Source organism: Plecotus auritus, assembly GCF_963455305.1.
Source record: "Plecotus auritus genome assembly, chromosome: 2".
Lineage (NCBI taxonomy): Eukaryota > Metazoa > Chordata > Mammalia > Chiroptera > Vespertilionidae > Plecotus > Plecotus auritus.
In genome coordinates this window covers 105,514,362-105,538,984 of record NC_137771.1, presented here as the reverse complement: position 1 = coordinate 105,538,984, position 24,623 = coordinate 105,514,362, and the positions used below count along the sequence as shown (strand labels likewise).

Sequence of the window (24,623 nt, the reverse complement as noted above, 5' to 3'; positions counted from 1 at the left end):
AGTGAAGTTACCTTCAGGGTGAGGGGGAAAAAACAGACCTACCCTGGCTGACTCTGGGTCTGGCCAGGCTTTGAAAAGTCAATTTGAGCCATACACACCCCTGCCCACCCACCCACCCATTCCCCTCCCCTGTTCCGCTAAGATAGCCGCTCTGCTCAGCCTGCTGCTCCCTCTCCCATGGACCCCAGAGAACTAGTGTGTCCCGTGCTTGGGGGAGCTGGCATCCCTGAGGAGGGTGGCTCATGGAGCTGGGCAGGCTCTTACTTTCCAGAGAGGTAAACAGACTACCAACTGGCAAGTGGGGGACCAGTACCCATACTTGGTTGTGTGAGGCTATGAGCCATTTTCCCAAGCCCCCACAGTGGCTCTGAGCAACCCTAACCCCTGACACCAGCATCTATTTGGCTTTATTTTAGTGATATCTATGCCTCTCTGTCTATTCTCCATGACAGACTCTTTGATTCTTTTTTTTTTTTTTTAATTTTTATTGATTTTTAAAGAGAGAGGAAAGGAGAGGGAGAGAGAAATAGAAACATTGATGTGAGAGCAGAACATCCATCGGCTGCCTCCTGCATGCCCCCAACCGGGGAACGAACCCACAACCTTTTGGTATATGGGACGATGTTCAACCAACTGAGCCACACCAGCCAGGCTAACTCTTTGCTTTTTCTTTTTTTACTTAACATGTTAAGCACCATGTCAGTCACCAGTGACTGACACTATACTTTCTGTCTGGACCTCGTCTGTCACCGGTGACTGACAGTATACTTTTCATTCAGGCTGTGTCAGTCACTGTTGACCGACAATATACAATTTAATAATTCTTTATTGTTGGAAGTATTACATATGTCCCGCTTTTTTCCCCATTGACCCCCTCTAGCCCGCCCCCTCCCCCTCCCCGCCCCAGGCCTTCAGCACCCTATCGTCTGTGACCATGGGTTATGCATATATGTATACAAGGTCTTTGGTTGATTACCTCCCCACCCACCCACCCTCCCCCGCCTTCTCTCTGAGATTCCCCATTTTGTTCCATGCTTCCACACCTCTGGATCCACTCCGTTCATCAGTTTATTTTGTTACTTAGATTCCACATATGAGTGCGATCATGTGATACTTGTCTTTCACTGACTGGCTTATTTCACTTAGCATGATACTTTCCAGGTCTCTCCATGCTGTTTTAAGAGGTAAGAGATTCTCCTTTTTTACTGCTGCATAGTAATCCATGGTATAAATGTACCACAGTTTTTTTATCCAGTCATCTACTGATGGGCACTTGGGCTGTTTTCAGATCTTAGCTATTGTAAATTGTGCTGCTATGAACTAGGGGTGCATACATTCTTTCTGATTGGTGTTTCAGGTTTCTTAGGATATATTCCTAGAAGTGGGATCACTGGGTCAAATGGCAGTTCCATATTTAATTTTTTGAGGAAACTCCATACTGTTTTCCATAATAGTTGCACCAGTCTGCATTCCCACCAGCAGTGTACCAGGGTTCCTTTTTCTCCACATCCTCACCAGCACTTGTCATTTGTTGATTTGTTGATGGTAGCCATTCTGACAGGTGTGAGATGGTACCTCATTGTCATTTTGATTTGCATCTCTCTGATGATTAGTGACTTTGAGCATTTTTTCATATGTCCCTTGGACATCTATATGTCCTCTTTGGGTAAGTGTCTATTTAGGTTCTTTGCCCATTGTTTGTCTTCCTTTTGTTAAGCTGTATGAGTTCCTTATATATTTTGGATATTAACCCTTTGTCAGATGTATCATTGTCAAATATGTTTTTCCATACAGTGGGCTCTCTTTTTGTTTTGTTGATGGTTTCTTTTGTTTTGCCGAAGCTTTTAATTTTGCTGTAGCCCCATTTGTTTATTTTCTCCTTAGTTTTCTTTGCCCTAGGAGATGTATCTGTAAACATATTGCTACGAGAGATGTCTGAAATTTTGTAGCCTGTGGGTTTTTCTAGGATTTTTATGGTTTCACCATTTACATTTAAGTCTTTTATCCATTTTGAGTTTATTCTTGTGTATAGTGTAAGTTGGTGGTCTCGTTTCTTTTTCTTTTTCTTTTCTTTCTTTTTTTTTTTTGCATGTAACTGTCCAATTTTTCCCAACACCATTTATTGAAGAGACTCTCTTAACTCCATTGTATGCTCTTGCCTCCATTGTCAAATATTAATTGAGCGTAACGGCATGTGTCAATTTCTGGGTTCTCTGTTCTGTTCCATTGATCTATATGCCTGTTCTTGTGTCAGTACCAGACTGTTTTGATTACAGTGGCTTTGTAGTATAACTTGAAATCTGGTATTGTGATTCCTCCAACTTTGTTTTTCTTTCTCAAAATTGCTACAGCTATTTTTTGATCCCATATAAGTTTTTGGAGTATCTGTTCTACCTCTGTGAAATATGCTGTTGGTATTTTAATAGGAATGGCATTGAATCTGTAGGTTTCTTTGGGTAGTATGGACATCTTAATGATGTTGATTCTACCAATCTATGAATACAGTATATTCTTCTACTTTTTTATATCTTCTTCTATCTCTTTTTTCAACGTCCTGTAGTTTTCTGAGTACAGGTCTTTTGCCTCCTTGGTCAAGTTTATTCCTAAGTATCTCAATTTTTTTGGTGCAATGGTAAATGAGATTGTTTGTTTAGTTTCTCTCTCTGAGAATTTATTACTGGTGTATAAAAAGCCATATATTTTTGAGTGTTGATTTTGTATCCTGCTACATTGCCAAATTCATTTATTAAATCTAATAGTTTTTGGTGGAGTCTTTAGGGTTTTCTATGTACAGTATCATGTCATCTGCGAATAATGAGAGTTTTACTTCTTCCTTTCCAATTTTGATGCCTTTTCTTCTTGTCTGATCACTGTGGCTAAGACTTTTACTACTATGTTGAATAAGAGTGGTGAAAGCAGACATTCCTGTTCTTAGGGGAAATGCTTTTAGTTTTTGCCCATTGAGTATGATGTTGACTGTAGGTTTGTCCTGTGTGGCCTTTATCATGTTGAGATATGCTTCCTCTATTCCCACTTTGCTGAGAGTTTTTATCAAAAATGGGTGTTGGATTTTGTCGAATCTTTTTCTGCATCTATTGATATAATCATGAGATTTTTGTCTTTCAATTTGTTTATGTTATGTATCACGTTTATTGATTTGAAAATATTGTACCATCCTTGCATCTCTGGAATAAATCCCACTTGGTCATGGTGTATGATCCTTTATTAGGGGATATGATTTGCTAATATTTTGTTAAGGATTTTAGCATCTATGTCCATCAGGGATATTGGCCTGTAATTCTCTTTCTTCATAGTGTCTTTATCTGGTTTTGGGATTTGGATAATGCTGGCCTCATAAAAAGAGCTTGGAAGTGTTCCTTCCTCTTGGATTTTTTTGAATAGTTTGAGGAGTAGGTGTTAGTTCTTATTTGAATGTTTGGTAAAACTCCCCTGTGAAGCTGTCTGGACCAGGGCTTTTAATGGCTAGGAGTTTTTGTGTTTTTTTTTTTAATTATTATTACTGCTTCTATTTCATCAGTTGTTATTGACCTAGTCAGGTTTTCTGATTCCTCCTGATTAAGTTTTGGGAGTTTGTATTTTTCTAGGAATTTTTCCATTTCATCCACATTGTCCAGCTTGTTGGCATATAGTTGTTCATAGTATTTTCTTACAATCCTTTGTATTTCTGTGGTGTCAGTGGTTACTTCTCCATTTTCATTTCTGATTTTATTTATTTGGGTCCTCTCTGTTTGTTTCTTTTTTAAAAAATTTATAGTTTTATTTAATGAGTATTAAGTTCTTTGCGGAAAACACGGGATTTCTACCAATTAATAATAAGAAAGATTATCTATATACATATAACCTTGTCAACAAAAATCTTCTCTTTGTAGATCCAAATTCATGAATAGGCCCAAACTGGCAGTACCTGTAGTTCATTTATTATGGGTAGAGTCCCCATTTTACAAACAAACCTCTTTTTTATGGGAAAAGGTTCAGGGTTTCAGAATGTCTTTGGTATATATTTCCTGATACCAAAGGGGCAGAATTCTCCTGCTGTCCATCAAATGACATGCACTTGCAGCTGCAGGGCATTGTGCAGGGGTACTCTTCTACTCTAGACTTAAATACAGAGTTAAATATGTGTAAAGACATAATGCATACAGAATAATACCCTAGTAACAATATATGCCCTCCAATCTTATCAAACTATAATTTGCTTACTGTGCCTCAATGAAAATTTTCTTTTTTTTTTTTAATCCTCACCCAAGAGTATGGTAAGAGAGAGGAGGGGAGTCTCTGTTTCTTGATGAGTCTGGATAATGGTTTATCAATTTTGTTTATCCTTTCAAAGAGCCAGCTCTTGGTTTCATTGATTGTTTTGGTATTGGTTTTTTTAGTCTCTATGTTATTTATTTCTGCTCCAATCTTCCTTCTACTTAGTCTGGCCTTTTCTTGTTGTTCTCTTGCTAGTCAGCCCCGTCTCATACTTCCCCACATTCTCTTTCTAGTTCTCTAAGTTGCAGGGTTAAATAATGTATTGCTGATTTTTCTTGTTTTTTTGAGGTAGGCCTATAGTGCTATAAACTTCCCTCTCGAGACTGCTTTTGCTGTGTCCCAGAGATTTTGGGTTGTTGTGTGTTCATTTTCATTTGTTTCCAGGAGTTTTTTATTTCTTTCTTGATCTCGTTGGTAACCCATTCATTGTTTAATAAAATGCTATTTAGCCTCCATGTGTTTGAATGTTTTGTGGTGTTTTTACTATAGTTGATTTCTAATTTCATTCCACTGTGATCTGAGAAGATGCTTGCTATGATTTCAATCTTCTTGAATTTTTAGAGACTTGTTTTGTGTCCTAACATGTAGTCTGTCTTTGTGAATGATACATGTGCACTTGAGAAGAATGTATATTCTGCTGCTTTGGGGTGTCAATTAAATCCACCTTGAGTACTTCATGCCATTCCCTTCTGGCCTGTAGAGTTTCTGATGAGAAATCAGGTGTCCTTTGGAGTCACTGTTTCCTTGTTAAGTTTTTGTCTGGAAGATCTATCCAGGGAAGTCAGCCAGGTGTTAAAGTCCCCTACTATGATTCTATTGTTGTTAATCTCTCTGTTAAAGTCCTCTAGAAGTTTTTTTTATATATTTAGGTGCTCCTATATTGGGTGCATATATGTTTACCAGAGTTATATCCTCTTGTTGGATCGATCCCTTTAGTATTATGTAGTGACCTTTGTTGTCTCTTGTGATAGCCTTCATTTTAAAGTCTATTTTGTCAGATATGAGTATTTTTTTCTTTTCCATTTACATGAAAACTTTTTTTTCCATCCCTTCACTCTCATTGTGTGTCTTTTGTTCTGAGGTGGGTCCTATAGACAGCATATAGTTGGGTCATGTTTTTGTATCCATTCAGCTACCCTACACCTTTTATTGGAACATTTAATGCATTTACATTTGGGGTTATTATTGATTAGGTACTTATTTATTGCCACTTTAATTCTGTATGCCTAGGTTTCTCTCTCTCTGTTTCTTCTCATTACAGCAGTCCCTTTAGCATTTCTTGTAATGCTGATTGGTGTCGATGTACTCCTTTAGGCTTTTTTTTTCTTTTGTCTAGGAAGCTCTTTATTCGACCATCTATTTTGAATGATAGCCTTGCTGAATATAGTAATCTTGGTTTCAGATCTTTGCTTTCCATTACCTTGAGTACTTCATTCCATTCCCTTCTGGCCTGTAGAGTTTCTGATGAGAAATCAGGTGTCAGCCTTATAGGAGTTCCTTTGTAGGTAACAGTTTGCTTTTCCCTTGCTGCCTTTAAGATTCTCTTTTTATCTTTAATTTTTGGCATTTTAATTATGGTGTGTCTGAGCATGGGCCTGTTTGAGCTCTTCTTGCTTGGCACTCTCTGTTCCTCCTGAACTTGTGTGACTTTTTCCTTCACCGGGTTAGGGAAGTTTTCTGCCATTATTTCTTCAACATGTTCTCTATCTCTTTCTCTCTTTCTGCCTCTTCTGGCACAGCTGCTAGTAGAATATGGTTACGTTTCACATTATCCCACAGCTCCCTTAAGCTGTCCTCCCGTTTTTTATTTTAATTTTTTTATTTTTATTATTATTTTTTTAATATATTTTATTGATATTTTACAGAGAGGAAGGGAGAGGGATAGAGAGCTAGAAACATTGATGAGAGAGAAACATCGATCAGCTGCCTCCTGCACACCTCCCACTGGGGATGTGCCCGCAACCAATGTACGTGCCCTTGACCGGAATCGAACCCGGGACCCTTCAGTCCGCAGGCCGACGCTCTATCCACTGAGCCAAACCGGTTTTGGCTGTCCTCCCGTTTTTTAATTGTTTTTTCTTTTTGGTTTTCTGATTGAGTGATTTTTTTCAACTCTTGCCTTCCAATTCACTGATTCTATCTTCAGCTTTGCCTAATCTGCTGTGTATTCCTTCCAATGTGTTCTTTATCTGTGTTATGTCATTCTTTATCTCAGACTGTCCTTTTGCCATAGTTACTCTATCTTTTTTCATGCTGTTGAGCATCTTTACCATCATTACTCTGAACTCCATTTCAATTAAATTTCTTATCTCTGCTTCATTTATCTCTTCTTCTGGAGAATTCTCTTGTTCTTTCATTTGGGGGTTGTTTCTTTATTCCCTCATTTGGCTGTTTGGGTTTGTGACCATGTATTAGGTAAATCCTCTACACCTCTCAATCTCTAGTGCAGGACAGTGTCAAACACTGTTTCTGACTAATTAGATCAGGCAAAGACTCAAAGCCTCCAGAGATCACCTCTGCCTAGACCAGTGGTCGGCAAACTGAGGCTTGCGAGCCACATGCGGCTCTTTGGCCCCTTGAGTTTTTAGCAAAGGCCAGCTTAGGAGGACCCTAATTAAGTTAATAACAATGTACCTACCTATATAGTTTAAGTTTAAAAAATTTGGCTCTCAAAAGAAATTTCAATCATTGTATTATTGATATTTGACTCTGTTGACTAAGGAGTTTGCTGACCACTGGCCTAGACTATTGAATTGCACTCAGGCAATCGTCCTCAGGTGTGACAACAGTTTTGTTTTGTTTTTTCAATAGGGTGAGACAGTTACTTCTGCCTGGACCCTAATTGTTATTTTCATCCCTTAGGTGGCCTTAGGGCAAAGTGTTTTCCAGTAGGGTGGTCAACTGTCTTCCTCCCAGACAAGGCAAAGGTCTGTGTGGGAAAGATGTCCTCTACTGGGTGAGGGAATGATTTAGCACAGGAAACTTGGGGTGTCTGCCTTCTTAGCTCTGTCCCCTGAGTCCTGGCTTCTGCTCACACAGCCCCAGACCACTCAGCCCTCCCTCCACCAGAGCATAAGGTGGGTGGCTCCACAGGGAATTTTGTGCATTGGCCCTTTAAGAGGGTGCCTGAATTTTTAGCTGTCACTCCCTAACAGACAGCAACCCAGCTGCTTTTCACATCCAAATATTATGTGGGTACCCTTCTCCGTTCTGGTGCTCTCTGCTGGGGAGCCCAACTTGGGGACTCAATCCCAGAGGTCTCAGTGGCAACCACCCACAGCTGAGATATCTCTCCGGAACTTCAGTTGCTGTCTGCGAGCACCTGGCCAGCCCTTTCGCACCTCCGCCCCTCCTAGCAGCCTCTATGCGGTCTCCACTTTTGGTCCTCGGGTATCAGGGTTCTCTCCTGGGAGTCTTCTGTTGATTATTCAGGAAGATTTTCTGTATTTTAGTTGTAATTCCAGTTTGTTCCTGGGAGCATGTCCATGCAGCATCGACTTACTCTGCTGCCATTTTTAATTCTAGTCAACTCTTCGCTTCTTGAGAGTAGGGACCTGTCTCTCTGTGTTACCAGCTTTGGCGTAGTGCCCACATGGAGTAGGCAGATGGAACCTAGGTGAGCAGGGTGCACTGCTTTGCCTCCCTGAGCACTGTGACTTGTTCTCGAGGATTTAAGAGCTCTCTTGGCCCCACAGCAGATGCCACTTTTCCTGGCTCCCTGAGAGAAGCCAGTTCCTTCTCTTGCATTCCCACTGAGCAGGCTCTAGCTCCAGGTATACGTCTCACTCAGGATCGAGGCACGGGGAGTGGCCCTCAGAGCTGTCCTAGGTCACAAGTGGGCTGGCATGAGTTTCAGGACTTCAGGAAGTCCCAGTCCTTCTCACCTGCCTGCAGTGCTACCCCAGCTCCTAACTCAAGGAGAAGTACTGTCAGGTCCTGTGGTTCCAAAGAGTGAGAGCTTCTCTTCTCTGGGCCTCTGTTTTCTTGTCTGTATAGTGAGGGGGCTTGGGAACCTCTTAATTTGTCAACACTTTCCAGGAATATACTTCAGTGTCTTTAGCCCCAAGTGTCCCTGAGCTTGGCATGTGCTAGACACTTGCCTCAGTTTCATCGAGTGATCAGCACATTTCTGAGGAGGGCCAGGGTTAGAACCCAGGCGTCTGGCCTTGAAACCTCCTAAGCTTGGCAATTCTCTCAGGCGTCCCTAAAATTTAGTGACTCCTCCAGGCCAGCAAGAGGGCACTGTCAGTGCCACAGAAAGGAAGCAAGACTGGAAGCCTAAGCCTATGCTCAGTGTCCAGAACCTCGCCAAGATCTTTGTCAGATCATTGTTTGTCACCTGAGGATATTTTTTTCCACTGATTTTTAGAAGAATAGAAGGGAGGGAGGGGGAGAGAGAAGCATCAGTGTGAGAAAGGCACATCGATCGCTTGCCCCCCACATGTACCCCAACTGGGGTGGGGAATCAAACCTGCCCCTGATCAGGAATTGAACCCGCAACCCTTCAGTGTGCAGGCTGATGCTCTTAACCACTGAGAAACACTGGCCAGGGCTGGCAGGTCTTTTAATTTGCACATGCCTCTGGTTCCTTCTCTCTGGAGGTGCTGCCTTCCTCTCTTCAAACATTCCCAAAGTTGTGTTAAACTGCATACCAAAAGATGCGCAGGGGCCAAGGTTTCTGTGGCTAAAGAAGTGTGGGAAATCACCACTTTTTATACTTTTTTTAAAAATATATATTTTATTGATTTTTCACAGAGAGGAAGGGAGAGGGATAGAGAGTTAGAAACATCGATGGGAGAGAGACATCAATCAGCTGCCTTCTGCACACCCCCCACTGGGGATGTGCCCACAACCAAGGTACCCGGGACCCCTCAGTCCCCAGGCCAACGCTCTAGCCACTGAGCCAAACCGGTTAGGGCGGGAAATCACCACTTTTTAAATGTTCTGACAAGTCCTACAGGGAACATACTTGCTTTAACTTTAACACGGTGTTTCTCCATCTTATTTAACCTTAGAATCCAGATTTCGCACATCAGCATGCACCAGTGGTTCTTTTAAGCAGCTTTGGGATGTGCTAAAGCCTTCCCAGTTGGGGCCACTATGGGCTGGGGAGGGAATGACAGCTGGTAAGTAATGTGCTACTCCAGCACTCGAGAATGTCTCCACTCTCCTCTGCTTCTCCCTCCAGGTGGAGATGCTAGAACGGAAGTATGGGGGACGCCTCGTGACCCGCCATGCAGCCCGCACCATCCAGACAGCCTTCCGCCAGTACCAGATGAACAAGAACTTTGAGCGCCTGCGCAGCTCCATGTCGGAGAACCGTATGTCCCGCCGCATTGTGCTGTCCAACATGAGGATGCAGTTCTCCTTTGAGGGACCTGAGAAGATGCACAGCTCCTACTTTGAAGGGAAGCAGGTCTCAGTGACCGATGACAGCTCTCAGCTGGGGGCCCTGGTGCCATCTGAGGGCAGTGACTTTGGTGAGCCACCATCCCTCAAGTCTTCAGCCCCATCCAGTGATTTCGCAGATGCCATCACTGAGCTGGAGGATGCCTTCTCCCGGCAAGTGAAATCCCTGGCCGAATCCATCGACGATGCCCTCAACTGCCGCAGCCTTCATGCTGAGGAAACGCCAGTCCCTGACTCAGGGCGAGCCCGGGACACCGAGCCCCAGGCAGCCCTGCACACTGTGGACCACCACAAACTGGATGAGATGACAGCCTCGTACAGCGACGTCACCCTGTATATTGATGAGGAGGAACTGTCACCGCCTCTGCCCCTCTCCCAGGTGGGGCACCGGTCATCCAGTGCTGAGTTAGACCTGCAACTGCGGGCTGGGGGTGCCACCCAGGACTACTGGGCCTTGGCTCACAAGGATGATAAGGGGGACACAGACACAAGCTGCCAGAGCACACCGTCACTTGAGCAGCAGGAGCAGCGGCTGCGGGTGGAGCACCTCCCACTGCTCACCATCGAGCCTCCCAGCGACAGCTCAGTGGACCTCAGCGACCGCTCAGAACGTGGCTCACTCAAGAGGCAGAGTGCCTATGAACGCAGTCTCAGTGGGCAGCAGGGCAGCCCCAAGCCCGGCCCCCACTGTGGCCCCCCTAAGGGCTTGCCCCGGGAGGAGCCAGAGTTGCGAGCCCGGCCTTCCAGGCCCCTCGATGGCCACCTGGCCATCAATGGCTCAGCCAACAGGCAAAGCAAGTCCGAGTCAGACTACTCAGATGGGGACAACGACAGCGTCAACAGCACTTCCAATTCCAATGACACCATCAACTGCAGCTCTGAGTCATCATCCCGCGACAGCCTGCGGGAACAGACACTCAGCAAGCAGACCTACCACAAGGAGACCCGCAACAGCTGGGATTCACCTGCCTTCAGCAACGATGTCATCCGCAAGAGGCACTATCGCATTGGCCTCAACCTCTTCAACAAGTGAGTGCCTGCTGGCCCTGCAGGGAAGAGGAGGGTGGGGCAGTAACGCCCAAGGGACCTTGGCCAGGGCCTTCCTCTCATGCCCAAGTATCTCCTTGAGCACCAGTGGGGTAGTTCTGTAACAGTGCCTGGGAGAGCCAGTGCTGTTGGGTGGGGAGATGGGAGCCCGGTAAACAGGTTTGTGGGGAGAGCAGATACTAACAGGCTGAGCAGGGAAAAACAAGGGCCTTCTCTAAAGAGTTTGGAGCCCTGTCAACACCTAGTACAGTGACCAGTGCACAGCAGATGCTCAGGAAACTTGTGCAAAGGTTGATGCAATGTGTAATGCCATGCCTAGCTGTGAGCTTCAGGCTCCAGGGTTTGGATATTTTTCTCTGGGTGATCTGAGCAAAGGCGTGATGCAGTCTGTGTGCAGCCTGGACTTGGAGGCACGTGTCGGGAAAAGGAGGACACAGATAAATCTGTGCTGGCAGAAGTCTCAGCCAGCGTGAAGCCCTTTGGGAGGTGTGTGAGCAGGGTCTATTGAGGGGTTGCCACCGGCCATGGGTTCTGGAAAGGTGGTATAGGGGCAATCGTGAGAGAAGAACAAAGGACAGAGACTGGCATTTAAAGCAGGCTATTATTCTTTTTTGTTTGTTTTTACTTCTTACATTTATTTTTTATTTTTTAATAAATTTTTACTGTTTATTACATATGTCTCCCTTTTTCCCCCATTGATGCCCTCCAGCCTGCCCCTGCTTCCCACCCCAGGCCTTCAGCACCCTATCGTCTGTGACCATGGGTTATGCATATATGTATACAAGGTCTTTGGTTGATTACCTCACTCGCCTTCCCTCTGAGATTCCCCACTTTGCTTCATGCTTCCACGCCTCTGGATCCACTCCATTCATCATGCACCAGTGGTTCTTTTAAGCAGCTTTGGGATGTGCTAAAGCCTTCCCAGATATGAGTGCGATCATGTGATACTTGTCTTTCTCTGGCTGACTTATTTCACTTAGCATGATACTCTCCAGGACTCTCCATGCTATTTCAAGGGGTAAGAGATTTCCCTTTTTTACTGCTGCATAGTATTCCATGGTATAAATGTACCACAGCTTTCTTATCCACTCATCTACTGATGGGCACTTGGGCTGTTTCCAGATCTTAGCTATTGTAAATTGTGCTGCTATGAACATAGGGTGCATACATTCTTTCTGATTGGTGTTTCAGGGTTATCCTAATATATCCATAATGACTGAAGGCTCGACTGACCGGAAGTCAGTCCTGCAGTCAGTGCTGGGTTACCATGGCACCTAGCACTGACTGCCGCTGCTGCAGGCGTGGCAACTCAGCACTGACTGCCGAGGGGGCTGCGGATCAGGCCCAGAGAGAGGCCTGGAGAGAGAAGGAGGGTCTGATCTGTAGCCTCCGTGGCAGCTGTAGATCAGCCCTTGCCTCTCTCTTTCTCTCCAGGCCTGGCCAGCAGCCACACCTCTCTTTCTCTCTGGGCCTCTGTGGGGGCTGCTGATTAGCCCTGCCTCTCTGATCAGGCCTGGAGATAGGCCCAGAGACACTGACTGGCATAGAAATCCACCAATCAGAACCAAATCTGGGTGAACTGTGAGGAGCCAATGACTGTCTAGGAGGCAGAGCTTTTGACGCTGACTGGCATAGAAACCCACCAATCAGAACCAAATCTGGGTGAAGTGCAAGGAGCCAATGGCTGTCTAGGAGGCAGAGCTTTTGATGCTGACTGGCATAGAAACTGACCAATCAGAACCTAATCTGGGTGAACTGTGAAGGCAGAACCTAAAGTGGGGGCTGAGGAGGGGTTTTAAGGACAACAGCTGTTTGGTGTAAGGTGTAAGAAAGCAGTTCAATTTTTTCATGACCAGTTTGGCAATATAGTACATATGGCTGGCTATCAGTCCAGATATAGGGATTATGTATTTTTGTCTGCGAAGAGCATCTCCTCCTGCTGAAGAAGGCTCCCCGCCCCCCATTTAAGCAATCCTATCCTATATAATCTATCTATACTAATAAAAGGGTAATATGCTAATTAGACCGGTTGACCGGCCATCTTCCAGACGTCCAACTTCCTTCTGGACAAAGCCATGGTGGTGGGGGCCAAGGCAGAGAGGGCAGTTGGGGGCAAGATCAGGCCAGCAGGGGAGGGCAGTTAGGGGTGATCAGGCAGGCAGGCAGAGGCAGTTAGGGGCGATCAGACAGGCAGGCAGAGAGGTTAGGGGCAATCAGGCAGGCAGGCAGGCAGGCAGAGGCAGTTAGGGGTGATCAGGCAGGTGAGCGGTGAGGAACCAGCAGTCTCAGATTGTGAGAAAGGTGTCCCCGATTGGAAAGAGTGCAGGCTGGGCACTCCCCCCCACCCCCAACCCCCAGGCACAAATTTCATGCACCGGTCCACTAGTTAGGATATATTCCTAGAAATGGGATCACTGGATCAAATGGCACTTCCATATTTAAGTTTTTGAGGGAACTCCATATTGATTTCCATAATGGCTACACCAGTCTGCATTCCCACCAGCAGTGTACTAAGGTTCCTTTTTCTCTATATCCTTGCTAGCACTTGTCATTTGTGGATTTGTTGATGGTAGCCATTCAAAGCACTGCCAAAAGTATCAACCCAAAGGGGAAGGAGCTAGACACTCCCTTGAAGGAGATGTTAGAAAGCTCTGCTTATGGAACCTCAGATTTCACATCATTTCCTTTCACAGGACCTCCAGGATTTGGTGTTACCAGACACGCGCCTGGTTCTGACCCCTCCAAGGTTGAGGACATGGCCAGCCTGCCTGGTGGTTACTAACACACATTTACCACACTTTCCTGCTTCCTCATCTCCTAGAGTAGGGGAGTCTTGTGGGCACTTTTGAGCCATTTCAGGTGCAAGTGAAGTGCTCTCTGGGGGATTCAGAGAGGCCTGTCCCAGAGTGCAGGAATAAGGAATGTTGCATTCCTGTGGGGTCGGTCAGTGGTCTGGGGGTCATTGGTCATCACTCAGCTCAAAACTAAGAGTCTTGGACACCTGACATCTGCCTTGGGTGCTGTTTCCTGCCTGTGGTCTGCTGCACGTAAGGACCAGCCCTGCCACTGTGCAAGTTGTGGCTAAACAGCAGGGAAGGTCATGTCAGAGCCTATCCTGAGCTCTGTCCTAAAAGTCTGCCCCACCTGCTCCAGGATTCAGCCAGATCTTGGATCAACTTAGACCCAGGCCTGTGCCCTCCTGGGGGAGGCTGAGATGACCTGGGGGTTTCCTGGTCCCTGGAAGATACCGTGTTCTTATTTGGGAACTCCCAACTGAGTGGACAGGTAGAGGCCAGAAAAAAAGTCTCCCTCAACCACCCAGTAGATTGTTTCTCACTCTATTAGTCTTTTTTTTTTTTTTTTAACTTGAATTTATTGGCATGGCATTGTTATCGGAAAGGGGACCTGGCCCTTGGCAGGTCTACCTAGTAGGGCCAGCCATTAGCGTGTGGTTTCTTGACTTCATGCAGGAAAAATTTCACAACAGAGTCCAGAATTAGGGGCAATCAGGCAGGCAGGCAGGCAGGCAGAGGCAGTTAGGGGTGATTTTAGAGGGTGTTTATTAAAACTGGGGACATCTAACAAGGAAGGGGCTGGGTAAATGAGCCTAGGCCAGTCTGCTTTGGCACACTAAGAAGTCAGAGAAAAGGGGGCTTTGGGAAGAGGGTCAGGGGGTTTGCCAGGATGAACTGCCACTGCCTATTGCTATCCTGGTTGCAAGCCTCATGGGGTTCCTTAGAGTTCAGGAGATGCATGACTGTGCGGGAAGAAGGTAGTGAGAGGTGCAGGCATGCTCCTGGGAGGGAGAGCGCTGGCTGATTTGGAGAAGTCAGTCCAGGCTGTTGGCAGACAGCGGGTGCGAGGAACACTGGAAGCAGGAAGGGCCTTACTACACTGCCCAATGTGGCCCAGGGCCAGCAAGGTCCCAACAGGTAGACTCAACACCGGCAGATAGGCAGCGCATTGGCTGTATGCTGCCAGAGAGGTCACTCCAAGACCTGTCAGAGGCTCCCTTTGCCAGCCACGTTCATCCTGACCTTGAAACCCCTCAGCTTGGCTTGGCCTCCCCACCCCACCCAGCTCCTTCCTGTCCCTTCTGCCACCAGCCTTTCCTCTTTATTGTTTGGTAAGCTCCTGTCATGGGCAAGGTGCAGTCAGTCCCGAGCCCTCTCCTGCATTGTCACTGTGAGACCTTCCAGGTGGAGCCAGTCGTTCCCACATGTGGTTCAGGCTATAAGCTGGGCCATCGGGTTCACATATGGATCCACTAGCAAATATTGTCATTTCTACCCTTAAATTATGTCCTAAATCATCTGTGTCTCCCCACCTTGTGCACCACTGCCTGGAGGCCTTTGGGAGTCTCCTAGCTTGGGCCTGGCCTTGCTCCCTACAGAGCAGCCAGAGGGAGTTTCTTAAATATGGACATCAAGCTTATCCCACTCTGAAGAAAACCAGATTACTCATGTGGTCTACACAGCACTGTGTGGTCTACGCTCACCCCTACACTGCCCTCCTCTCCCTGTCCCTCAGAGCCCCTACTCTCAGCTACCCTGTATCAGCCTCTTGGTCCTCAATCCTGCAGAACCCATTCCCACCCCAGGGCCTTTACATTTGTTATTGCCTCCACCAGAAAGCTCCTTAATCACCTTGGTCACTGAGTGTCACCTGCTCAGAGAAGGCCTCTAGTTCACTTGCAGGAGCCCCTCCCCACATCCTCTGGCCATCACTCAATTCCTTTGCTCTTCAGAGTGTGGGCTGCAGCCTGCCATTGTGCTGGGCAGTTGTGGCTGGGCAGTCGTGGCTGGCCCTGCTCCCTGCTGTTGTCCCAAGTGGTGTCTGGCACAGAGGAGAGACATGGTGTTTGAACTGGGAAGGATCTGCATTTCCAGGGCCTCTTGCACAGCTGCTCCTTCCTGCAGCGTGTCCTCTCCCATTGCACTTTGAGCTTCTCCAGGGTAGAAGATGCCGTCTCCCAGAAATCCATGATGCTGCATGATATTTCACATGAACTCATGAAGGGCTGGGTGAGGGCAGAAAAGGGAGAGCAGCCCCCACCCCCAGGGAGCAGCAGCTGGCTGGACTTAGACCTGAGCACTGTATTGGGGCAATCAAGGGGCCAGGCAGGCCAGGTGTGGGTGGGTGATTCAGGGAGGCCTAGCACAGCCCTCCAGTCATTGCCATGCAGGAACACAGATCCGGGGTGACCCCTCATCTCGAAATTGAGGGATGGAGTAAGGCGTGGGCAGGGGTCCTGTGGAGGCCAGTGTGGAATGGGTTGGTGAGGAAACTCCCGCCCTGGCCCTACTATCATCTGCCGAGTGGTTGGAGAGGCCTGGAGTATGGGGGTTTCTTGGTCAGAGACCCCAGAGTCATGGGGAAGAATGAGTTATGTGGGGTGGGGGGGCGGCTGGCAGGGGTGAGGGAACAGGGCCACTCTGTCACCACTTTAGTGCCAGGAGCCATCTGGCTGGCAGCTGCTCCCCACCAAGCTACTGAGGGTGAGGTCAGGGTGTGTGGTCATCCAGGATAAAAATAGCAGGGTCACCTTGCAGCAGGAGGTTCACTTTTGCTTGTGTGTGGAAATCCAGTATCTGCAAGACACTGCTGTCAGCCAGGAGCTGCAGCATTGAAGAGGCAGCTTGACACTGGCCATCTCCATGCCCCCAGGCAACAGAATACTGACCACTAGGACATGGGGTATGGCCAGCCCCCAGTTAGTGTGTGGTTCGATTTATGTCATGGTGGCATGGGTGCCAGATGTACCCTAAGTCCTCCACCACTCCTCAGGTTTTGGTGTCAGAGGAGGGCACCTGCCCTCCAAGAATCACATTTGTGGTCCTCTCTCATCCTGTCTCTTTGGACCACCAGTACCTCCTTGTGAGGTCAGCCAAGCTCATGTCATACTACACAACCAACAGGAGGATGGAGGCCCAAAGGGAGCAGGGACCTGCCTGGGCTCACTGCCGAGCCCCTGGGGGGCTTCTCTGCCCCACAGCTCCCTGTGCAGGTGGACACACCCAGTCCCTCTGTGAAGCCCTCATCCACTGCCCAGGCAGGGCTTGTGCCATGCCTCCATTTCCTCTCATAAGTTGAGGCTAATCCTAAACATCTCACAGTGCTTACTGTGGCATCATTCTAGGTACTGACTGTTAGCAAGTTCTTACAACAAGGCAAAGTAACAAGGTTGTTGGGCCCCTAAACAGCACAGGTAACAAGAGTGCTGACCCCAAGGAGGAGTGTAAGAATTAAGTAAGTTATTGGGTGTAGAGTGCTTAGACAGTGATGCACAGAATAAGTGCTCAGCAGGTGTTAGAGATTGTTTATTCTCTGTAGGAGGACAGTAGAAGGCAGACTAGCATGTGTTGGGCAAGGGGTTCAAGTCTGCCTGAGGTGCAGCATGGGGCACCAGCTTCTACTCAGTGGGGAGCATAAAGCTGGGTGGGCAGGGGCCGGTTATGGGGCCAGGGTTTGGGGTAGTGCAGGGCAGCTGGGAAGGGTCCCTGCTCTAGCACCCATGGCTATGCTCCTGTGGCTGACCCAGTCTTGTCCATTCTTGGCGCAGTGTCTGGTAAGTTCTAGGTTCTCCCATGTTGCAGGTTGGGGTTGGGACAGGGTGCCTGAGCCAGGATCTCAGCTTGGGTGCCTTGAGTGCCCACAGAGGTGAAGAGTAAGCCTGGAGGGGCCAGAGCGGCCAGGGCTGAGCCTGTCTTTTATCCCACCCCCCAGGAAGCCTGAGAAGGGCATCCAGTACCTCATTGAGCGTGGCTTTGTGCCAGACACACCAGTGGGAGTAGCCCACTTCCTGTTGCAACGCAAGGGCCTGAGCCGGCAGATGATTGGCGAGTTCCTGGGCAACAGGCAGAAGCAATTCAACCGCGATGTGCTGGAGTGAGTTCTGGGGCTGGGGGTTGGGCCAGCATGGACATGTTCCTGTGAGACTCCATGGCCCTCAGGCCTGCCCTGCTGCTGGGACATACACCAAACCTTCCCCCTTACCTCTTTCTAGCTCCTAGGCACCCATACTATCTCACACATACCTTGCCAGGCACACATGTGGGCATCTACCCTTGGGCGCCCCCCTTCACACACCCTTGTCACCTCCCCTCCTCTTCAGGCAGGCTGAGCCACTGAGCACTCAGTGAGGAAGGGGTGTGCAAAGTCAGGGCCTTGACAGATGCCTTTTGATGGAGGAGGGAAGCTGGCCAAGAGAGACTCCAGCGCCACCAAGATGGGCAGCACCACACCCAGATCACTGCCTCTGCTTCTCTCTCTTGCCTCTCCTGGATAGGAGATCAGGGGGTAAAAGTCCAACCCCCATATCCTCACTCCACATTTCACCAGCCCAGAGAGCTGGCAGCCATAGCACTCAGCTGCTTGGAACCCTGTAGAAAAATGGGTTTCCAGTTCCCTAGGAGCTGCTGGCAGTTTTGAGAAGTCTGCCCAGCATGTACCCTAAACTCTCCACTCCTCTTTGAGACTCCTGAGTAGAAAGGCACCTGCATTTGGCCCTTGTGTTTACTGTGTTCAGGCCCTGTGTTCTCATCTCACCCATGGGGGTGGATGTCAGGGATTGATGACCCCCTTTCACAGATGAGAAGCCAAAGTCAGCGGAATGGGATGGCTCAGTACATGTGTTCTGCTCACCCTTTGCCGAGACCTGGAGGATTTTCCCCAGGCCTGTTGTTGAGGATTTTTCTGATCCAAGCAGTTATGAGCTGATATGCCAACCTTGGGCAGATAGTCCAGAAACAGAAATAAAAGCAGAGTAAAGAGCTAACCATCAGTAACAGTGGCTTCCATCTGTCCAGCCCCTGCCTCATCTGGGAAAAGGACAAGCAAGGGGTGGCCCCTGAAGTCAGGCCCTCTCTGCAATGAGGAAGGGCCTGGCCACATGTATACCTACTGCCTCCGATGCTCCCCTGGGGAGGTAGGTGGGTGCTGTGGCCTCTTTGTATCACAGGTGAGGAAACACAGGATCAAAGGGAGAGGGCCTGGCCTGGGTGTACCCCCCACCCCCCCACACACACACATGGCCTCATGTATGCACATACATACTCATGCAGTCACACGCAGACACACACACAGGAGTATGGCTGGTATGTGTCCAATACCCAGCAGAACTAAGCCTGTGACCTTTCTTGGCCAGGTGTGCCCATCTGGGCTGCTTTCTTCCTGCTCAGCTCAGTGTTTCTGTTCTGGCCTCATTCCGGAAAGCCTGCTGGGTTGTTAGTATGGTTAATCTCCTCCCCACCCCATCCCCCTTCCTTTTAAATTGGTGTGAGGATATGGTTCAAGGGAACACAGATTAGCTCCTTAGTGAATTGGGCCTAAAATCTTTGCAGTGCAGCCCCCCTCCCCTATAGCTATTTCTGCACTCCCCTCTGTGCCCTGGCTTCTGATCTGAAGGAAATCCGTGCATTGTTCTCCTTGGATCAGAAAATAGCAGTGACCTCAGAAAGTAGTGAGATTCCTCCCACCTCTACCCTCCACATCAGCATCCTACTCAGGAGCTGGTCAGCAGCTCATCCCAGGTGCCCGCCCCCCGCCCCACTCCTAACTTTCCCCACAAAAGGCCCTTAGTGCTCAGAGAAAATTGGGGGCACAACAGCTTATCATAAGCCCATCACCCGCAGTGGAGGAAGGCTCTGGGTGTGGAATTAGGTCCCCCATGGCGGAGGCCTCCATAGCCCAAGGGTGGCTATGGCTTTGTTATAAACATAAACCAGACACCAGTTTATGCTGCTTGGGTCCTTAGTGTGGACCCCACATTCTCTGTGTAAGGGTCCTGATCAGAGAACTGAGCGGAAGCTTGGCTGTGATAAGAACCAGAGGCCTCCCCAAGTTCTGCCCTTCATCCTTCTGATTGGCACATGAGGATGGTTTTAGAAACACCCAGCCAAACCCAGCCACCTCTTCCCATGCCCTTGGTGTACAGCACAGGCTCTGTGTGAGATTACTGCATGGAGAGTTAGTGCCCAGCCTCCAATTCCTTCTTGTGAGGATGGGCATGTGCTCCAGGCTCCCTCAGAATGCCAGAAGACTCCTACATTACGTCTGCATTAAGTCTGTGTAGCATTTGTTTCTGCACAAAGGGTCCTTATTAAGAATAGTTGTATGCTCTGGCTCCCTGTATGTCTAGAAAATTGCACACATAGATGTAAAAATTAACGTTTTCCTACAGTTTCAGGGCTTTATGGACTCCCCAGAAGCACAGGGATCTTTGGCCATAATCTGAATTGTTTGCTGATTGGAGGAAGCTAAGCAGATGCCCTCCCAGACAAGTGGCAGCCTTGCCTCTATGGCCCTTTCATCAACCCTTCTGCTCCACTCTCTGCAAGCATGTGCTCACCTAGCCTAGTGGGAAGGCAGCAGAGGCTGTGGGCAGCGGACACTGACATGGCCTTTCTTGTTTCAGCTGCGTGGTGGACGAGATGGACTTCTCTGCCATGGAGTTGGATGAAGCCCTCAGAAAGTTCCAGGCACATATCCGGGTCCAGGGGGAGGCACAGAAGGTGGAGCGGCTCATCGAGGCCTTCAGGTTGGGGCTGCGGCGGGGCAGGGGGAAGGCATCAGGGAGAGGAAGGTTCCTAGCAAAGGGTTGAATACCCTTAGTCCCTTCACAGGATCGGGTGGCCCTGAGCTCGCCTAAGAGGTGAGCCAGAAGCCCCTCCTGGGTACCAGGAACTTTGCTGGTTAGTGCTAGAGCCAGGGTTTTTTTTAACAGTCTTTGTCTTCCTCCAAGTCCTCATGCGCCTCATCCATTCATGAGTCCATCTGTGTTTTCCTTCATCTGCCCTTTTATGGGGCAGCTGCTCTCTCACAGTGACTCAGAGCATGAGCTCCAGAGCCAGATGACCTGGTTCTAATACCCACTCCACCACTTACCAGCTGTGTGACCTTGTGCTTATTAACCTCTCTGTGCCTTGAGTCCTTGCCTATAGAGTGGGGATAATGAGTACCTACCCTAGTCAGGGTGGAAGGCTTAACCCACTGAGGATGTGTGGGCACACAGCCCAGCACCTGGCATGACAGAGAGCCTGCATTCAAGGTCACCACACAGTCTTCCATCCTGGGACTGTGTGTACACTGTGTAGGTGTCTCTGTGTTCCTTGCTGGGTGTGACAGACACAAGTCAACTGCTGCTCCAGCACTCTGGGCTCAGCACCAGTAGTGGGTTAAGGAGGAATGAGGACACAGGAGGAGGGCAGTCCCGGGGCCTAGAAGAGGGATGTTCAGCCACTTCCTTCCAGGAGTTTCTTGCAGGGGGTATCACAAGGAAGACAGAATTGAAGCCCATGTTGCCTGAGCACTGATGGCTACTGCTTCAGTAGCAATGCCCCACCTGGCCCCTCTTCTCTGTTTCTGCCACTCTCATCATGCCTCCATGAGGTTACCAGTGAGAGGCCTCTTAGAGGTGGGGGCAAGGGTGCACTTGAGGCAGTGAGGACAGTGCACAGATGACTCAGTGAGGCTGTTGGTTCAGGTGTCTTAAGAAGCTGCCCAGAAGTGACAGCTGAAACAAGACGGAAGTGTATCTCCCTCTTAGCTGGTGCAGAGGCCAGGCTCTTTTCATCTCAAGTCCAATACTCCCCATCACACCCCGGTTCCAGGAAGGGCAAGAGAGTGAAGGGCACACCCCTGCCGTTTAAGGCACAGTCTTGAAAGTGCCCATATCCCATTGGCCAGAACTTAGTCACGTGGTTGTGCCAGCTCCTAGGGAGCCTGGGGAGCGTTGTCTTCCCCCAAGAGCCATTGTCAGCTACAGTACAGGTGAAAGGGGTGAGTGGGTAGACATAGCAGCTTTGCCAGGCAGGTATTGTCCTTGCTTACCAGCTATAGTGCAGGTGAGAGGGTGAGTGTGTAGTCAGGGCAGCTCTGCCAGGCAGATGTTGTCCCTGTTTACCAGGTGCAGGAGCTGAGCCTCAGCTGTTCAGTGCCAGGTGGAGCTATGGCAGCTACTCATGAGTGACAGGCAGATCCACTCCCTGCCCCAACTGAGGGAGCCCTGACCCGCCTCCCTTTCCCTGGCCCCCAGCCAGCGGTACTGCATCTGCAACCCTGGGGTGGTGCGGCAGTTCCGGAACCCAGACACCATCTTCATCCTGGCCTTCGCCATCATCCTACTCAACACAGACATGTACAGCCCCAACGTCAAGCCTGAGCGCAAGATGAAGCTGGAGGACTTCGTCAAGAACCTCCGAGGTGAGCTGTCCTGGCCCCAGGCTCAGATACACACCTCCACAGACACCTCTGAGCATGAGCCCCACCATGTGTAGGTCTGAGAGGCAAATTTGACATTACCTCCTACTGGGTGCAGGGGAGAGGTAGGAGGCCCGGCTGCAGTACACCCAGTTCTTGCTCAGATGGGCTTTCAAGCAGTGTTGGTCTCAACAATGCATGCACAAAGTACAAATTATCATAAAGAGCAAGTGCTGCCTGGGTCTTGGGATGCAGGAAACCTAACTCCTGGAGAAGGTGATGTTTTTAGCCTGTTATTAAAGGATGAACAGGGGTTTGGCAGGCCCAGGTGGAGGGGAATTAGTCACAAGGGGACAGAGACCAGAGAAACCAGATCATCACAGCACGAGAAGGCTGGTCCAGGCACAGGTTGACCAAGGCCTGGTTGGAAGTATGTGTAGGAGCACAGAATGGAGCCTAGGTGCTGGGAGCCCTGAGACCTCCAGCAGGCAGGAGCTGGACAGATGGGCCAGCACATCCCAACCCATCACTGCTGCATCCCTCACAGCATCTGCCCAGCCACTCATCCTGTACACTTCATGTTCCTCTTGAAACTGTCTTGCCTTTTTGTTTTTGTCTATTTATTTAAATACTAGAGGCCTGGTGCACGAAATTCGTGCACAGGGGTGTGTGTCTCTCAGCCCAGCCTGCACCCTCTCCAATCTGGGACCCTTCTCACAATTCAGGACTGCTGGCTCCCAACTGCTCGCCTACCTGCCTGCCTGCCTGCCTGCCTGATTGCCCCTAATCGCTTCTGCCTAACAGCCTGATCACCCGCTAACTACTCCCCTACCAGCCTGATTGCCCCTAACTGCCCTCCCCTGCCAGCCTGGTCCCCCCTGCTACTGCCCTCCCCTGCAGGCCTGGTCGCCCCTAGCTGCCCTTCCCTGCTGGCCTGGTCCCCACAACTGCCCTCCCCTGCAGGCCTGGGTCCCCCCCAACTGTCCTCCCCTGCTGGCCTTATAGCCCACAACTGCTCTCCCCTGCCAGCCATCTTATGGCGGTCATCTTGTGTCCACAGGGGGGTGGCCATCTTGTGTGTTGGGGTGATGGTTAATTTGCATATTACCTCTTTATTAGATAGGCTGTTTTTAAAGGAACCTTATATCACCACTGTAAATGGGAAACCAGTAGCATTTATCACACATAGGCAGTCATTATGAAAATGAATACAATGAAAAGAAAGTACCACTGTTGATTCCAGCAGGAGCTGTTTCTGGCTAGGCCCTGAGTCTGAGGCTGCCCTCTCTTCCTGGCAGGTGGGCCCATGTCAGGTACTGATGAGGTAGGCAGCAAGAAGGGAAGCCTTCTTGGCATCCGGTAGGGAAGGAATCAAAAAGGGAACAGCTATCTTCCAGCTGACTCCATGTTGGCTGATGGCATGGGCCTTGTGTACCTGGAGTTCCTGGAAGGAAGGGAGCAGGAGCTGGGTCCTCACCTTGGGAAATACCAGCTGCAGTGGGCTGAGGTCCCCTTTAAAGGGCATTATATTTTAATTTTTTTTCACCTGAAAGTTCTTAATTTATTAATCCTCTCATGGAAATCTGCACAGTCACCACAGATCAAGTCCCTGAAGAATCTTGACTCCTTCTGTGGTCCCATCTCCAGCTCACTCTCTGCAGCACCCATGCTGGCCTCTGCAGCCCCTGGCTCTCTTCATCCTGTTCTTGTGTTCCTTCTGTTTTCTTGAGGTCTTTTTCTCATACAGGTCATGTCTTGCAAGTCTATGTTTGGGTTCATTTTTCTTTGTGAATTCCAAGTAGTCATAAATCATGCCACAGCCAGCTGTCTGGCCACCACCAAAATGGGTTCTGAATCCAAATACAAAGATGACATCTGGTGTGGTCTTATATAATTTGGCTAGTTTTCCCCGAATTTCTGTCTTGGGTACTAATGCCTTCCCAGGGTGAAGGACATCAATGATCACTTGTTTCCGCTGAAGTAGTCTGTTGGCAATGAACTTCCAGATAGTTACTGTGTCGTTCATGATGGCGGCTGATCTTCAAGCAGCCAGGAGGAGGTATCATATTTTTTAAAAAGAAACAAAAGTTGGTCTAAATCAAGTCCAAGTCCAACTGTGAGCTTGTTGAGCTGTATAAAATTTCTACTCTTCTCCTTTATTTTTGTGGTAAAGGCTGCTCTGTCAACCCCTCTCCTAGGTCAGATAATTCTCCCTCAGCCCTGACCGGTTTGGCTCAGTGGATAGAGCGTCAGCCTGCGGACTGAAAGGTCCCAGGTTCGATTCCGGTCAGGGGCATGTACCTTGGTTGCGGGCACATCCCCAGTGGGAGGTGTGCAGGAGGCAGCTGATCGATGTTCCTCTTTCATCGATGTTTCTAGCTCTCTATCCCTCTCCCTTCTTCTCTGTAAAAAAAAAAGCAATGAAATATATTAAAAAAAAAAAAAAAAGATAATTCTCCCTCAGATATTTAGGTCCTCCCTGGTGCGCCCCCTGGTGGTGGGCACTGCCATAACACGAAGGCTAGAGAGAGCAGAGGCCACCAGGACATAGGGAGGAGCACTTCCGCCCTTCCCAAGCTTGGCTGGCCCCTGAGGGCAGGGAAGCTCACTTCAGAGCACTCAGATGGTCATTCCCTGCTTGGAGCACTCACTATGTGAGGCCCTCTGCTAGGTCAAAGGGCTTGGCAAGCCCC

General features: G+C 48.8%; 1 protein-coding gene across 21 annotated transcripts in view; it reads left to right on the top strand.

The window, feature by feature from the left end:
- IQSEC1 (IQ motif and Sec7 domain ArfGEF 1) overlaps nt 1-24,623 on the top strand; it is a 438,538-nt gene that overhangs the window by 395,823 nt on the left and 18,092 nt on the right. For 19 of the 21 annotated variants that reach the window (XM_080657472.1, XM_080657475.1, XM_080657483.1 and 16 more), the window contains 4 exons: nt 9,464-10,713; nt 17,458-17,619; nt 20,147-20,269; nt 21,767-21,933. In XM_080657472.1, the coding sequence (XP_080513598.1) occupies nt 9,464-10,713; nt 17,458-17,619; nt 20,147-20,269; nt 21,767-21,933 (1,702 nt within the window). The remainder of the gene's footprint in view (nt 1-9,463; nt 10,714-17,457; nt 17,620-20,146; nt 20,270-21,766; nt 21,934-24,623) is intronic. The other 2 variants (XM_080657486.1, XM_080657482.1) reach the window with 1 other exon arrangement.